This window comes from Monodelphis domestica, chromosome 2 (genome assembly GCF_027887165.1).
Source record: "Monodelphis domestica isolate mMonDom1 chromosome 2, mMonDom1.pri, whole genome shotgun sequence".
NCBI classification, from domain to species: domain Eukaryota; kingdom Metazoa; phylum Chordata; class Mammalia; order Didelphimorphia; family Didelphidae; genus Monodelphis; species Monodelphis domestica.
Genome location: NC_077228.1, coordinates 304,249,876 through 304,266,945, shown reverse-complemented (window position 1 = coordinate 304,266,945; position 17,070 = coordinate 304,249,876). Strand labels below are relative to the sequence as shown.

Here is a 17,070-nt window from a genome sequence, read left to right as displayed (position 1 = left end):
ACCATGTGTGATGACATTTTTTGACATCACCCACCCCTCTCCCAATGGGAGCTCACAGGGTGTTAGATGAACAGGTCATATGCAGCAGAGCTGGAGGGAAATGGAGCACTCTGGCCACTCCCCCCCCCATACACTTGTTGAGGACATTCCTCACTTCACCCACCAGGCAGCCCAATGGGAATGCTTTCTCCCTCCCCTGGAGGAGTGGGGCATGGCACTCAGTGTCTGGGTTGGGGCAGGGTTAGACACAGCACTCTATTTCTAAAAGCTTTACCATCATTCTTAGAGAGTATGTGATTGGGATAAATTAGGTACCTCTGCAGCTGATTCAGGAAGGTAGGTGGATAGAATGCTAGTCCTGGACTCAGAAAAACTTAAATTCAAACTGAGCTAAGACACTAGCTGTGTGTCCCTGGGCAAGTTACTTAACCTTTATTTGCCTTAATCCACTGGAAAGGGAGATGGCAAACTACAGCTATATTTTTATCAGAAAAACAACATAAACAGTAAGGTTTATAGTTTCATGAAGAATCAAAAACAAATTAATAACAACAACAACAATAACAGCACATTCAAACACCATACATTAGGATATATTTACGATCAATTTGATATAGTCTATTTTGTCAATGATGTGAATCTATTTCTCTTCTGATCATTTTCTACACTTTGAGTATCTTCTTATTACCTGTTTTACTGGTACATTGTTTCCCAAGCAACTTGTTGACACTGCAATAAATATCTTCAGTACAGAGACAGTTTTTAAATTTGGGATATTGATCCTCTAGAGACTTGATGCTTAGATTGCAGCTCAATGAATCTTTCATCTGGCAGTCATTATCTAAATATTAATAGACAAATATATAATATTGCATACGTTATTTTGAACATGATGACAATTCTTTAAAAAGAATTTCATTAAATATTTATTTTATTAAAAACATATTTTGTTAAAATACATTTTATATAACTTAACAACTTAGTCAAAGATGAATTCTACAGAATGAAAATTTTTGCATAATTGTAACTTACCTTGTTTTAAACACCAAAATTTAGTTTAGCTATTTTTAATTTATAATTAAAACTGTACCTATGTGAGCTCATTAATGTAGAGAGTTTTTCTTTTGGTTTTGTGGTTGTGTTTCAAAGGTGTGAAATAATAACATATAAAAACTGTAATTATAATGAAATTTCACTAGGTTAATTTCTTTATAACTGGTCTAAATGGAAAATAGAAGAAACTTATTATTTTAGAAAATGGGGATATATAGTTTGATGCTTTATACTAGACAGGAAATTAGTATTAAGGAGTTTTAACATCAAAATAGCAATAAATATTTACACAGTGTTTTCAGTTTAAAATTAAGGTATTTTACAAATATGATCTCGTTTAAAACTCACAACAACCTTGACATATATGTTATTATTACTCCCAATTTACAGATGAGGAAATTGAAGCAGATAGATGCTAATTAAGGTAGGATTCTGCAGGTAATAGGTGCTGATGAAGGTTTTGAAAACAGGTCTTTTTAATAGCAAGCTTAATTCTCTATTTACTACATGACTTCATTGTTATAACAGGTTAGCTATGTGTCCTTAGACAATTCACTAAACCTCTCTGTCCTTTGAAACTCACTATGATCATAGTTTTAGAAAAGCTGTCAATATTAATTGGTAGGAGGAAATTCTTTATTCAGGCTTTCCCTGTAATAATGAAATCACAGGTCCAGTTCTAATTTATATATTAATTCATTTTTTCAACTGTCTTCACTTTCTCTGTAATTTTTAATCCCGAAGGAGGACAATGATAATGTGCTACAGTTAAGTTATTTTTTTCAATAGACTAATAGAGATAATTATAAGAAAATAATTAGTGAAATTGTGGAAATTACTTCTTTTTACATAGAGAAGTGATGGAGAACCTTTTAGAGATGGAGTTATAGACCCCACTCCACCCTTCCCTCCACTGAGTTCCAGGTGCACCCCAGTCCTCTCCTTACCTCACACAAGAGAGTGAGAAACACTCTTACTGGACTGCTGATCAGAGTGGTGGGTGAAGTGAGGAACATACTCAGCACAAGCAGAGAGGGGGAGGAGAGTTGCCTGAGCACTCTGCTGCCCTCCAGCTCTGCCACCTTATCTCCTGTGCACTCCCATTGGGCTGTTGAGCAGAGGGGAGGGTGATGTGAAAAAATGTCATCAGGCACAGAGATGGGGAAAGGAGCATCTCTGTCTGTTTCCTTCTACCTTTCTAGTAACAGACTCTTATTGGGAGGGAGGGAAGCCACATGCCTTCAGAGAATACTCTGCATGCCATCTTTGGCACCCATGCCATATGTTTTCTATCACTGATATAGAGGAATGAGTGCTGTTTGAAGTAGGAGGAATTAGATTCAAATCCTTGCTCTGGCACTTACTATATGACCCTGGGTAAGACATTTAACATTTTTAGGCTTCAAATTTCCTCATCCATAAAATGAAGGAATTGGAATAGATGATCTTTGAGAGCCTCTTTAGTTCTGTCTCTGATCCTATATTTAAATTTTCTTGTGAAAATTTCTCATAAATAATGATACACAAAATATTAAGTAGAAGTATTAACACAATTTCAAAGTTTTCATAAAATATTCAAAATGCTTTCTCTGCTCAAAGAAAACAAAGTATTATTATTTTCTATTGTTTTATGTTCTTTTATCTCATCAAGTGACTCTGGGAATTTTATTTAAATACTGGATTTTGGTTTCTCTTAATGTAAAGCAGAAGTTGGAATACTTGGAATATATTAGAGTAATGGGAATAGATGATCATCATGGTCGCTTCCAGCTGTGATGCTATTACTGTAGAAGTTGAGAAGCCATAGATTTTGTACATGTCTGCTCACGAAGAAAGGAGAGTAAATTAACTTTGTTTCAAAATACTCAAATACACACAATTGCATGTTTATACACATATACACTTCTATCCCTTAGGTTAAGGATGAATGATGGAGAAAATGAGGACAGATAATAAAACACATTTAGGTATTACTTTTTACTCTATTCGAATGTTTTTCTCTACATTACCTTAGTTTAAGCTTTACAACAATCCTGTGTAATAGGTACTATAAATATTATTATTCTCATTTTTTAGGTGGAGAAACTTGGAGTCACAGAGGCTTAAGAATTTGCTGATGATCACACAGTAGGTCCCAGAGGAAAGACCTTTTTGTCTTTATATCTAGTACCTATTCCTCAAAACCACCTTTTCTACTGGCATCTGTATTTGATAGATATAGTTTCTATCTCTGGAACCAACCATCACATACACCTAAATGGAACAAAAAAAGATGCATGAATCCTTGAGATACGTGAGCCATTTGATGTAGTGAATGTATGGTTTACATACAATATCCAAAAATGTTCGTGGAAGAAAGAGAAAATTTTCTTCATAATATTCTTTACAAATACTTGGTCTGGGAATGGGAAGACTTGAGGATTGGGTAATGAGTTTACATAAGTCATATGTCATGAAGGGAGAATGAGATATGCTGATTAATATTGCTACATTATCATAATATTTATTATGTGTTTGGGCAAAATGTCATCTTAAGTGTGGAGTTTAATTTTTTTCCCAAATATAAATATTTCTGTCTTATCTTTATATTCCCCAGATGGCCAATCTTCTATGACATGCTCAGTTTATTATATCACATTATCTGTGAGTTTACTCTGACTTTTCTGCTCTCTCAGTGATTGTGTAAATGTATTTATTCAGCTGCATGACATAAAAACAGAGGATAGTTGAGAAAACTATTGTTATTTCTTTAACGATTATTATCTGATCCACTCCCTTCCCATAAAACTGTGAGGAAAGGGATGACTGACTAAAAGAATATATCTCAATATAATGAATGTTATTTGATTCAAGTCAACGGTTTTTGAGAAAATGACAATGATTAAACATTATAGAGTATTAACCCCATGTGTACAATAGTTTAGATTCCTGAAAAAGTCATTTTGTAAATATGATACATTTGAATATACAACCCTAAAATGAAGTTTTTCTTTTCTTAACATCAGTTGGTACATTCCTACATCACAATTATTATTATAGTACTATTTTATTATAGCATTATACTTCATAGTTGTTTTTTATTTTGTAAATACAAATAAAACAATGTGCAACTTTCACATGAATACATGCATTTCTGAAAAATATGAGTGTAAAATGGATATGAATAAGAATTAAATCTATATTTACACAAATTAAGAATGGAAACATCCAACCAATGATGGCACATTCTGTTAAATTTATATTATTAGAACATTCCCTAGAGCAATTATATCAAACTCAAATATAAATAGGGCCACTAATTAATATATATGGATCTCAGGGGAATGAATATTGACAGCTTAAAATTATAATATTATCTATGTTTTATTGCATTTTATTTGTTTTGTTAAATATTTCCCAATCACAGTTTAGTTTGGTTTTTACCACACTTGGGAATGTTTTGGAGCTACCTGTTGCCTTGTCTCATGTTTGTCACCTGTATCCTAGAATAGTGTAATCCTTCAATCCTTCCCTTGTCAAATCATTCTATTGTAATAGTTAGACATTAAGTGCCTTGGCCAGAATCACACATTAGGTATAGCTTAGTGGTGGGCCTTAAGTTCAGGCCTCTATTTGTTCTAGACTGAAACTCCATCCACTAGTCTTATTTTTAAATTCAATGGGAGAACTTTCTACTGTTCACTTTGGTGAATACATTCATAATGTAAATAATATCACATTTCTTTAATGCTTATCAAATTCTGAGTTTTAAATCAATCAAACATTAGGTGCAGCTTAGTATAGTGGATAATGAACTAGCCTAGATAGTCAGGGATAATTGGGTTCAAGTGTGACTTCCTTCACTTATTAGTATGGTAAACCTGGATAAATCACCCAAACTCTCACTGTAAAAACCTATTTTCAAATATGAGAAAGGGCTTACCTATATTGGTAGAAAAGACTCCCTTGTACTGGGATTCTCTTTAACAAGGAAATCAGATACATATCCAAATAAGAGATATTGAGGGGATGGGAGGGAGTATACTTCTGTTATAATTATTACTTTGTTAGACACTACTTTTTGATCCATAAGTAAATCATTTTAACTTGAGCAAGTACATAGGACTGAAGAAGAGAAAGATGGAACTTAGAGGAAGAAGAAAATGACAAAGAATGTCAGTTCCAACACCCTCCTTTTATAGATGAGGAAAAGGAGACCCAGTAAGATAAAATTATTTGTGGAAGGAAATATGGATAGTGTAAGAGTCAGAATGTAAGGGGTTAAAATCAAAGGGTTGGACTAAATTTATAAGAGTGTGGTTGCCAGAAATTATTACTCAATTCCAAATGATTTTTATGGTAATTTATTTACAAAAGGAGAAAGAGTTAAAGTAAGCAAAGCAGAGAGAGTAGAATGGAAACAATATTTAAATCCATGCCCTCAGACTCCAGTGTCTGTCAATATGAACTCTTAAGTTATTTCCCAGATTTAGATTTTTACTTATAGCCAATGTGTGGATCTCTTGTTTTGAAAAGAGGACCCCTGCCCTTATTAATTCATCAATGTTAAAAATAAGCTAACAAAAGGAATGTGAATTTAAAGAAAACAATACTTTAAAGAATTCTAAGTCTCATTTATACATACTTAAATAAAAGTATTCTTAATATTTAAATATTGATCATACACACATAAGTATATTTTTTTTTCTAGGAAGAGGACATGGGTTCAAATTCTTCCTCTGTCACTACCAATTTGACCTCATTCAAAATCATTGAACCTCTCCAAGCCTCAGTTTCTTCTATAAAAATGAAGTGTTGGATTAAGTATCCTCATAATTTTTTCCAGCTTTTAGTCTTATTAGAGTTCATATTTTCTATCTCTAAATGAGAAGATTTGCCTCTGAGGTTCTACTCTAGCACTTATTGTAAGGTCCTATGTCCACAAACACTGACAAGTCCTACAATCCTGGGGAGATTTCAAGGGTCCTGGGAGCAGACTGTATGTCTCTCACTAAGGATTGGCCTAGCTAAGTGAGGGAAACCTCATCAGAAGAAAGTAACTATAGGATTATGAATATTTTTGGTCATTTTCAGCTGTTTCAGCAATATTCATAGATCATCTACTAAAGCAGGAGGGAGTTGTGAACTTCAAGCAGGAGTACCCAATATTATGAAATCAAAGGTCTTAGCAATATCTAAGTATGTTTGTATGTTCATATGTATGTATGTATGTACATCTATTACAAACTGTATTTTATGAATAATATGATCATGTAGAATTGTTTCTAACAAGTTTAAGTTACTTTATACACTTGGGAATCCCCATAAATTTTATCTTTAGGCCAAAGAAAATCAATTTCAGATCACAAACCCAACTCAGTCCTTTTAGTCAAATTCAGACTGCCTGGGTCAGTGACTTCTTGGGTGTCTCAGGAGAACCCAGTCTTGGCAGAAACAAAAAACAGGACCCTGGAAAAATTCCAAGGCTTCATTCTAATTGCTCTGTTCATTCCTTTCCCCACCATGTGAGTCCAGGTGCTTTGGAGAATTTGGGAAGGGGTACAAAGAAGACTTCATTTCTCTTGCTCTTCACTGCAAAATATTTTAGCACCCTCTAATGTATGAACAAGAAGCATTAAACATTTTTTCCAAAGGAAAGGGACTTTACCTAAGAGAGTATTTTTAAACTTACATTTTCAGTTTCCATCCTAAAATGTGTGATTGCCTTATTATCAAATTATTTAATGTCACTACTTCAGCAATTTAAAAAGGAGAATAAAGAAGATCCAATAGGTAGCAATAATAAAATAAAATAAAACAATGTACATTTATTAAATACTTTCTATTTGCCAGTTACTGTACCAAATCGTGTGGATATTAAAAATAGCAAAAGACAATATCTGCCCCCAAGGAAGTCATATTTTAATAGGGGAGACAATGTGCCAACTAATTTATTCCAGCAAACTTTTTTGTTGTTGTTCAGTCAGGAAAATGGGAAAAAAGGGAAGGATGGCACTAGAATTAAAAGGGATTAAGAAAAGATTCCTGTAAGAAAATAAGATTTTATCTGAACCTTCATGGAAGGTAGCAGATGGTGATGAGGAGGGAGAGCAACCCAGGAATGGAGCACATTCAGAGAAAATGCCTCAAACCAAGAGAGAGGTTATGTCATGTTCATGGAACAGCAAGAAGGACACTTACTGAATAAAAGAGTATGTGTTGGGAAGTAAGGTATAAGAAGACTGGAAAGGTAGGATGGGGCTTTGAATACCAAAACCAGTATTTTATATTTGATCCTAGGATCAGTGGAAGGGGATGACATGCTTGAATTTGAGCTTAAAGAAAAGCATTATAGTGGCTGAATGGAGGATGCATTAGAAGAGGGCCTGTATTAGAGCAGTGGCAGTGTTATAGGAGAAAATATATCTGAGAAATGTTGTAAAGAAATACATTGGCAACAGATTGGATATGGGAGTAAGAGATGATGAGGAGTCCAGAATGATTTATGAGTTCACAGTGTGAGGGACAGGAGGGTCACAGGGAAGGAAAATGAGTTACATTTTGGAAATGATGAATTCCAAAAAAATGGAAAATGAGTGGGTGTCCATCGATTGCAGAATGGCTGAATAAATTGTAGTATATGGAATATTCTTGTGATGGAATATTATTGTGCTGAAAGGAATAAAGAAATGGAGGAATTCCATGGGAACTGGAACAACCTCCAGGAATTGATGCAGAGTTAAAGGAGCAGAACCAGAAGAACACTGTACACAGAGAGTGATACACTGTGGTACAATGGAATGTAATGGTCTTCTCTACTACCAGCAATGCAATGACCCAGGACAATCCAGAGGAACTTGTGAGAAAGAATGCTGTCTACATCCAGAGAAAGAACTGTGGGAGCAGAAATGCATTAGAAAACTGTATGCTTGATCACTTAGTGTGATATGGATATGATAAGACTTTTGATGTTAAAAGATCACTCTACTGCAAATATGAATAAGATGGAAATAGGGTTTGAACAATGATACATGTATAACCCAGTGGAACTGCTTGTCAGATTTGGGAGGTTGGAGGAGAGAGTGGGGGAGGAGGGATTATGAATCAGGTAACCATAGAAAATATTCTAAAGAAAAATGAAAAAAGAAAAAAATGAAAAAAAAAACGAGGAATTCAAGATGACTATTGAACACCCAGTTCAAGATGTCTTAAATGTTGTTGAAGACATGAGATTAAATGTCAGCAGAGAGGTTGGGGTAGGATATGGTTAGTTTTAGAATCATCAATATAATAATTAAATCCATGGGATCTGATGAGAACACTAAGTGAAGTAGAAAGAGAGAAAAGAAGAGGGTCTGGGACAGAACCATGTTGGTCAACTAACATTAGAGGGAGTGATCTAGAAGAAGGATTGTCAAAAGAGACCAAGAGGGGTTAGATGAGTAGGAGGACAACTAGGTGAGAGTGAAGCCCTAAAAACCAAAAACCAAGAGAGAAGAGATTATCAAGGAGAAGATGATGAGGAACAGTGCCAAAGACTACAGAGAGTTTGAGGAAAATTAAGTTTTAGCAAAGATCATTGTATTTGGCAAATAAGAAATCAATTATAACTTTGGAAAGAGCAGTTTAAGTAGATTGATTAGTTTGAAATCTAGATTGTAAGGGGTTAAGAAAAGAGTGATAAGTGATCATGTAGAAGCACTTGTTGTAGACAGCCTTTCCCGGTAGTTTAACTACAAAGGTTATAAGAGAGGTAGAATGATAGATAGGGATGCAAAAATCAAATATGAGTTGGGTGGTTCTTTTGTTTTGTTCTGTTTTTTGCTTTTTTTAGGATGAGAGCAGACAGGGGCTTATTTGTGGAGTGCTGGGAATGAAGCAATAGATAGGTGCAGATTGAAAGTAAGTGATAAAGCATGGTGACATAGAGGGCAATCTGTCGGAGGACACATGAAAGAATGGGATTATTTGAGCAGGTAAAGGGGTCAGTTTATTTTGGTAAAGAATAATAAGGCTTTATCATGTGAGGCAGATTTGAAGGAGGAGATGGTGGCAGAAAGAATTTGAAAGGTGTGAAAGGAAGAAGGGTGGGGTAAGGGAGCCCACAATGAATGGTCTCATTTTTTTTTCTGTAAAATATGATTGCCTGGCAGTGGTGGAAAGAGTGTTAAGGCACAATTGAGATTGTGAAATATAAATTCATTGCATAAATAGTAAAAAAAATGACAAAAATTCACATTTAGATTATGTTTTATTTATCAAGTTTTTTTTAGACAACACTAGGAGGCAAGTCATAGATGTATAATTAACCTCATTTTATATAAGGTGAAACAAATTATGGGTCTTGCCAATGGTCATATAACTAGTAAATGTCTCAACCTTTATCCTGATTCCTAATCTAGTACTCTTTATATCATATCATGTTACCCCCAAATATATTGCAAAGCATTTAACTTCAGATTTACAGAATTTCCAGTATTGTATAAGGATCAAATGATATAGCATATATAAATTGATTTGAAAACCTAAATAACACTAAGTTTTTTATTCATTATATTTGGTTTATTTAAGAAAGAAATAGTCCTAGATCACATTGTTGTTGATTATATTATTTTAATATGTTGTGATATTTCTTAAATGATAAAATGATTTCCCTTTGTAAATGAACAAAGGACTGGGATGCCAACTTCATCATCTTCCTTGCTGTTGTCATTACTGTTATTGTTGCTGGAGATGAAGATATACCCAAAGGAATAGAAGATCAGCTTTATAGTGTGGATTTTATTGTTTTTAATTGTTTTTTAGTTGTTTTTAGGCCATTTCTGACTCTTTCTGAACTCATTTAAAATTATTTTGAGAAATATATTGAAGTGGTTTGCCATTTTCTTCTCTAAATCACTTAAAAAGCTAACAGTGTTAGATGACTTACCTAGCCTTAGTGTCTGAGGCCAGATTTCAACTCAGGAAGATGAGTCTTCCTGGTTCCAGGCCTGACACTCTTTCCTCTGTGCCATTTAGCCACCCTTGGATAAGGAATACCTGGGTTCAAGTCATGTATCAAATAGAAATTGGCTTTGCAGCTGTGATACTTCATGTAATTTCTTAGTACTCTAGTTAATTTTCTTCCACTACAAGTTATTCTAGAGGGCACTTTATGCCAGTAACTCTCAAACCAGTAGAATCAAAGATCTTCTCTTTTTATAATACATACACATGCACATACACATATGTATATATGGATGCACAGACATATGCATGCATATATAACTTATTTACATAGCAAAAATTTTGTATTATACCATATTTCTCATAATGGATTATATTTTATATGCAAACATGATTATTTATAGTAGCTGATGGGGCAAAAATGTTTTTTCACATTTCTATTATCATCAGACAAGTAAATCATGCTTACATTTTCTAAAGAATAATGTTACCTGAAACATTACAGACGTCTTCAAGGACTGTCCAAACAAGGTCACATCCATTTGTGCCATTTACACATTGTTCTCTCAATTGTGTACAGTCAGTGGTCTGGACTGTAGAATTTTTTTCTAAGTAGAGCACTAAAACTTTAAAAGCAAATATTATTGACAGTGTCATAGTACATGCATACAAATCTAACATTTGTAAAGGTAAATATGATAAAAGCATATCAATGGAAGAAATAAATTTATTACAAAATGTCTACTGCTATTTTAAAAGTCATTGATTTGGACAATAACAGACATGATCTTGACAACAGGAAAAATGTAGAGTAGCCATGCATAGAAAAGTGACTTTTTAAAGAAAAAATAAATGACCAATTACAAACAACATTCTTCTTATCCTTTGTCTTTTATTTTGTGTAAACAGCTTGAATTCACACAAAGGTAAAACAAACAAAACAAAAAACTGGCATGCTGTTAGGCTATAGAAAACTAAGGAAACCATAATGGATGTGTTGGCATTTTATTATCACTTGACTATACTTTAATTAGAAAAGAGTAGTTCTGATGAAAGGTATTAGAAGATTATATTGAAATACTGAGTCAGCTACAGATCTATCTTATCTCAGTTTGTAAAAACAAAAACAAAATGGGAATGAAAACCATGTATATATATACATATATATATTCATTTCTTCATAATATCTGGCTTTCCAGGTATCCTTTTTTATCTTCCTCCCACAGGATTCTCAACTTTGTCCCAGGGATTCTGGCTAATGACAAGTGATCTTTCTCCTTATCTTGTCCTAAATTATAACTTTATATTGTAATCATTTCCATTCCAAGTTGCTGAATTGTGCTCATCCTCAATAATTGCCTTCATTTAGAACCCTAACTTTAGGACCTAGGCTCAGAGAAGTCAATTAGCAAGTCCATGAGCATTTAGGAGCTTACAATGTGTCAAGCTTACTCTTGCTAATAAAAAAAAAACTGATAAAAACAAAAAATATATATTCCCTTACTTAAAGGAAATCACATTCTAATAAGAGAGACAAAATGCAAACAACTATGTACATATAAGATTTAGACAAAATATATGGAAAATGTTTTTCAGAGGGGAAGTATTAGTAGTGGTAGGATGAAGAAAGAGCACAAAAGAGGCAGGTGACATAATCTTTTATGACATAGGATTTGAACTGAGTATGAAAGGAAACAATGTAATCTTGAGATGAAATGGAACAACATTTTAGGCATGGGGATCCATGGAGGAGAGAGCCATAATAAAAGGTCAGTGCCTTTAAAAAAATCAAAGTATTAGGGTTAAAGAATAGGAGTACTATAAAGGTAAAAAGAGTCCACATTATGAAGAAAATTAAATGCTAAATATATGATTTTAAAAATTTCATCCTGGAAGCACTAGGGAGCCATTGGAGCTATTAAGCAGGGGGTGACTTATTTGACCTCACATTTAGGAAAATCAATTTGAAAGCTGGTTGGATGATGGATTTGAGTAGGAAGGGTTGTGAAGAAGGGAGACAAATGAGACAATTGAAATAACTTAGATATGAGAAGAGAACTTGTAATAAGTTAGTGGATATGTGAGGATGAGGAATATCTGAGATGTTTAGAAGGCAGGCATGATAAAACTTGGCAAAAAATAAAATATGTGGGAGTGGACATGAGAAAATAATCTAGAATGATTCTAACTTGTAAGCCAGGGAGAGAGTGAAGATGCTGAGACCGTAAATGGTAATGCAAAAAGAGAAGAAAAGATTATTTCAGCTTTGGCAATCTTTAGCTTAAGATGTCTATTAGACCTATAGTTTAAAGTGTTTAATGAGCAGCTAGTAATGTGAAATTAGCTCAGGAGAGAAGACAGGGATTGATATATAAAATTAAAAATCATTTGCATAATATGATAGTTGAGTTGACTCAATTTATTGGAGTTTATGAAACCATCAAGCAAGGTGTATGAGGGTATAATATTAGGGTATAAGCACATATTATATACATATAACAAATATATATGTATAATTATAATTATAAGATTATCCCTATTATTGGTATATATGATTTGAATAAATAAGTATGAAAGGAGCCTGAGAAGAGTTCACACAGGAAGGAGAAAATAATGTTATTAAATCCTGGAGAGGAAAAGTATGCAGGAGAAAAGTATAAACAACAGTGTTGAAAGTTGCATGTTGTTTAAGAAAGAAGTGGTTTGGGACAAGGGCATTAAATTAGACAAATAAGATATCATTGGTAATTTTATAGAGTATAGTTTTGGTTGATTGATTTGACTGGAATTCAGATAAAACACTATTGAGACTACAAGCAGAAGCCCTAGTTTTCTAACTTCTCCTTACATGTTTTTTCCTAATTATGATATAAGCTCTTTGAAGAGAAGGATGCATTTGTTTTTTTCTATTGGTTTCCCCTAGTACATAGCAAGTACTTAATTATTTTTAATTAACAAGTGGAAGAATCCCATAGAAGATAGTGCTGGCCTGGAAGTTTGCAATATTTTGGTTCAAGTGCTCCTTCTCACATATGATGACTTTGGGATCTTGGTAACTCTTATGAAACAAAACCTCTTGTTTTTCACACAGCAATCTTAATAGCAATTTGCCTTTTACTAAGAAAACTACATTTTGAAAGGAAGGTTATTCTTGTTAGAAATTCTTCCCATTGGAAAATTTAACAAATAATTTAGAATTGAGATCACAAAATATAACTGTAAAAGAATATCCCATTAACATAAAACAAGTGTAATTGCTTTTTATTAACAAAATACTGACTGAAAAATTTCATATTTCATAGAATTTTTTCCAATTCCGTATTGTTGTCTCACCTATTTGAATATTTTGAATATTTCCTATGATTCTTTAGTCTTTTCAGTCAGTTCTTTGAGGTGAACATTGTCAACAAAACAAGGTATAAATATCTTAGTGATTCAATTTAAGTGAGTTAAAGATAAGTTTTTAGCAGGCCAAGGTCTGCTCCAGTCTTTCCTTTTTGAAAGTTAATCCCATGTTTTTCATATATTAAATTTAATTTTGGGGCTAATAACTAGAAAACATTTCATCTTTTTTTCTCATATTATATATAGGTCCTGATGAGAGATTACAGTAGAGAACTGAATAGTAAGGACATGTTTGCTGAGATTTCATCCCTAAGGTTTCTTGATATACTACTAGAATCCAAATTAAGAGACCCAAGATAATATTTGGTGAGAGAGTAGTGATTAGAGAACTTATTAAATTCTAAAACCTACACATAGGGTATGGGGGTTCACATTGTCACTCCCAAAACAGAGGACATATGTGCCAGAAAACATTCATTACAAGAATCTTCACATTTACATTTTGAGCAGTTTGCCGTGTTACTTTAACATTTCTATTACAGTTGTGGTGAATTTCTCCTTTTTCATTAAATAACTAGCTAAACTAAGAAACCTGATATGTGTTCTTTCTTAAGAAACATATTAGTGTTTGTTCTTCAATAATAGTAGCTTACTAGATTTCTTCTATATACACCTACAGAAATAAAAATACATATACAATGTATAAAAATGGAGAGGGAGAGATAAAGCAATTAAAATAAATGATAAGAAATCAGAATTTTTAAAAAGATAAAAAACAAAATTTTCCTCTCTGCATACTTGCTTATTATATTCTTCTTTAGATGTGAAAAACTTATAAAAACTCAGTAACTTAATTTTTGTTATGGTGGCTACATTTATGCCTATAGTCATGTTAACAGCTGCTTGCTTAGAGAAGGCAAACAATTTACTAGTCTTCTTCATAGAGAAATTAACAGTGGCCACATAGAGCTGAGAGAAAACAACTCTTCTGCAATTTAATTTATGGAGCTGTCCAAATGGCAAGAACAAGCATTTGAATCAGCTTCTTTTTTACAATAAACAACAAAGCAGATTATTTAGGCTTGCACTTCAAGGTGAAGTAAACACCTGTTTGCCCACATGTTACTTAGAGAGTACTAAGAGCATGTAGCAATTAAGTGATAAATGATCTCTAGATTGTGAAAAATCAGAGATGTGCAATAGTTTGTGGTGTTGTTAAAAACCTTTTACACTACTTAAAGTACCATGTTGAATATATACATACATACATATGAACAATGAAAATTATTAAATTTAAATATATTTTGAAAGATAATAGTAATATTTTTTTATTATCCCAAGGCTTATAGATAAACATAATACACATTTTTCTTATGAAAAGTCCCTAGTATAAATGTTAAAACTGTATTGACTTTGATTCTGGAAAAATAATAATTCATTATAATGAGTGCCTTATAAAAACATGTTATTTATTCCTTGCACCTATAAATTGGACATTTTTATAATATATTATGAAATAAGTAGTATTTGCTAAATGCCCAGAAAGACATGATAAGGATTATAGTAAAATTTTAAATTGAGGTAATTTATCAAACAATGGAACTATATATATATGTATATATATATATATATTGATAAATATACATATATTGAACTATACCCTAAATAAGTATAAGATTTGCATTCTTTTGGAGGGAGATACAGTTGAAAATTCAATATTTGACATGCTTGCTGTGACAATTTACCATATAAAAGGGATCGAGTTTATAAACTGTTCACAGCATGTATAATTTCAATAATGTAAAAAAATTGTAAACACTTACCTAGGAAAAGGACAAATAACATTCTGGAAGATTTGACAATGTTGAATGGAAGAGAGTAGTAAAACTACAGATCTCTTGCTCAAAGGAGCTTTCCAGAAAAAAAGGTTTCAGCACAACTCTCAGCTGAACAGCTCCCTGCTTACATACTGTTGATTGGACAGCTGGTTTCAGATGTCACCACTCACTCACCAATGCAATCCAAACAATATATATTCTTCTACTTGAAGCATTTCCTTGCTTCTGATTCAATCCTCTCTGCGCCCCCCCCCCCAAAGAAAAGAATTCTAAGAAGAAAACTCACAGACCTTTATTATCCTTTTTGCTTTTCTTAGTATGAACTATTTCATGCCCAGATTCTAGTATTTTCACTGGTTGTTTGCAGTGCCTGAAATTCTAATCCTGCTCATTTCCACCTCCTTAAAAAAAAAACAAAACAAATTTGTGTTAGAATGGTCATGATTTTATATGTATGTCTCTTTCTGAACCTACCTTCCCTCACTCCTCCATCAAGAGATGAGAGCTATTTCCACTCATTAGTTCTTAGAATCACAAGCAGTTAATCATCATTTTGATTAGTTATAAGAAGTATTATTTTATTTTTCAACAGAAGTATCAAATTTAGTATAGAGTCACAAAGAACTCACAAATCTCTCTGGTTCTGCCTGAACTATATTAAAATGTAATTGGGTAGTGCATAACAAAATAGACAAAAAATATAGTATAACATTAGAAAAAGCTAATTTGAGATTTTCCAAATCAATGTGCTATCTTCAAGGCTGTATTTCTATCTCTTTGACATCACTACTTTATAATTTTACTCTCATTAAGAGATTTCCTTTATAAATGTGTTTCCTCCTTTTGGTCATTCCTTTTTCTGTCAACTCAATGTGCAGTATGCATTTTCTGACAATCATCATGCATTCTGAGCTGTGCCTTTTTTTTTTAATCTAGACCTTATGTCTAGCAAATACTACAATAAACAAGAGTGCTGACTTTTTTTTCAATTTCCTAGTGATCCTGTCCCTAACTACTCTTTAATCCAAGTCATTTCAATATATTTGCTATGTGAATTTTGTGTGCTAAGATGATGGCTATACAAAGACAAAAGTGCAGCAATTACTATCCCTGGTTTGCAAGAGAAGAGTAGTGATTTTAAGTAGATCTTTGAGAAATCTTTGGGGAACTAGCAGGGAAGTATTTTTCTTTTCAATGGCATGTCTCCTGAAAGCACTAGCTTATGAGTATATGTTACGCTATAATGTAGCATCTTTGCCAGGTAGCATTGCTAATCTCAATTTTATCAGATATTTTTCAGTAAATTAAAATTATTTTATTTTAGGGAAATTACAAAGTATTTTTTTTACATTTGTCAAACTCTACATTTCAAAAGTGAGAAGGAAACTCTATCCTATCATCTCACATCAGAACTATTTCAGGAACCTTCTGGTTAAACTCTGCTTTAAGGTTCTCCCCACTCCAGTTCATCCTCTACTCATTTACCAAAGGTTCTTCTCAACATGTGCATCTAACCTTACTATTGCTCTAGTAAATTAATTCCATTGGCTTCCTATTAACTCCAAAATAAAATATAACATCCTCTAAATTTTAAAGCACTTTAGGACCTAATCTTTTTTACATTTCATGTCTTCATGTACTTTACTTCCTTAGATATTACTTAAAATTCAACAACATTGGAATTCTCCTGGTTATTAGCACAAGAAACTCCTTCTTCTCACTCTATCTCCTTATCTTCTCACTCTTTCTCACTCTCTTTATCTCCCCTCCTGGTCAGAAAATTCTCTTTCATTTCCACCTAACTTCCTTCAAGACTCACTGTCTTCAAAAGTGGTCCTTTCTACTGTTAGTATCTTCCCATTGAGATTATCATCAATCTATACTGTATACATGTGTTTAGTGTACTTGT

The 17,070-nt window shown here is 33.0% G+C and overlaps 1 protein-coding gene across 1 annotated transcript in view; it reads right to left on the bottom strand.

Moving 5' to 3' along the window:
- The window catches only part of GFRAL (GDNF family receptor alpha like), a 38,300-nt gene extending 27,665 nt beyond the window's left edge, over positions 1–10,635 (bottom strand). Inside the window, exons 1-2 of the mRNA XM_056814719.1 lie at positions 10,470–10,635; positions 689–841 (exon numbers count right to left, since the gene is read on the bottom strand). Coding sequence (XP_056670697.1) covers positions 689–841; positions 10,470–10,635 — 319 coding nt within the window. The remainder of the gene's footprint in view (positions 1–688; positions 842–10,469) is intronic.
- Between the last annotated feature and the right edge of the window lie 6,435 nt (positions 10,636–17,070).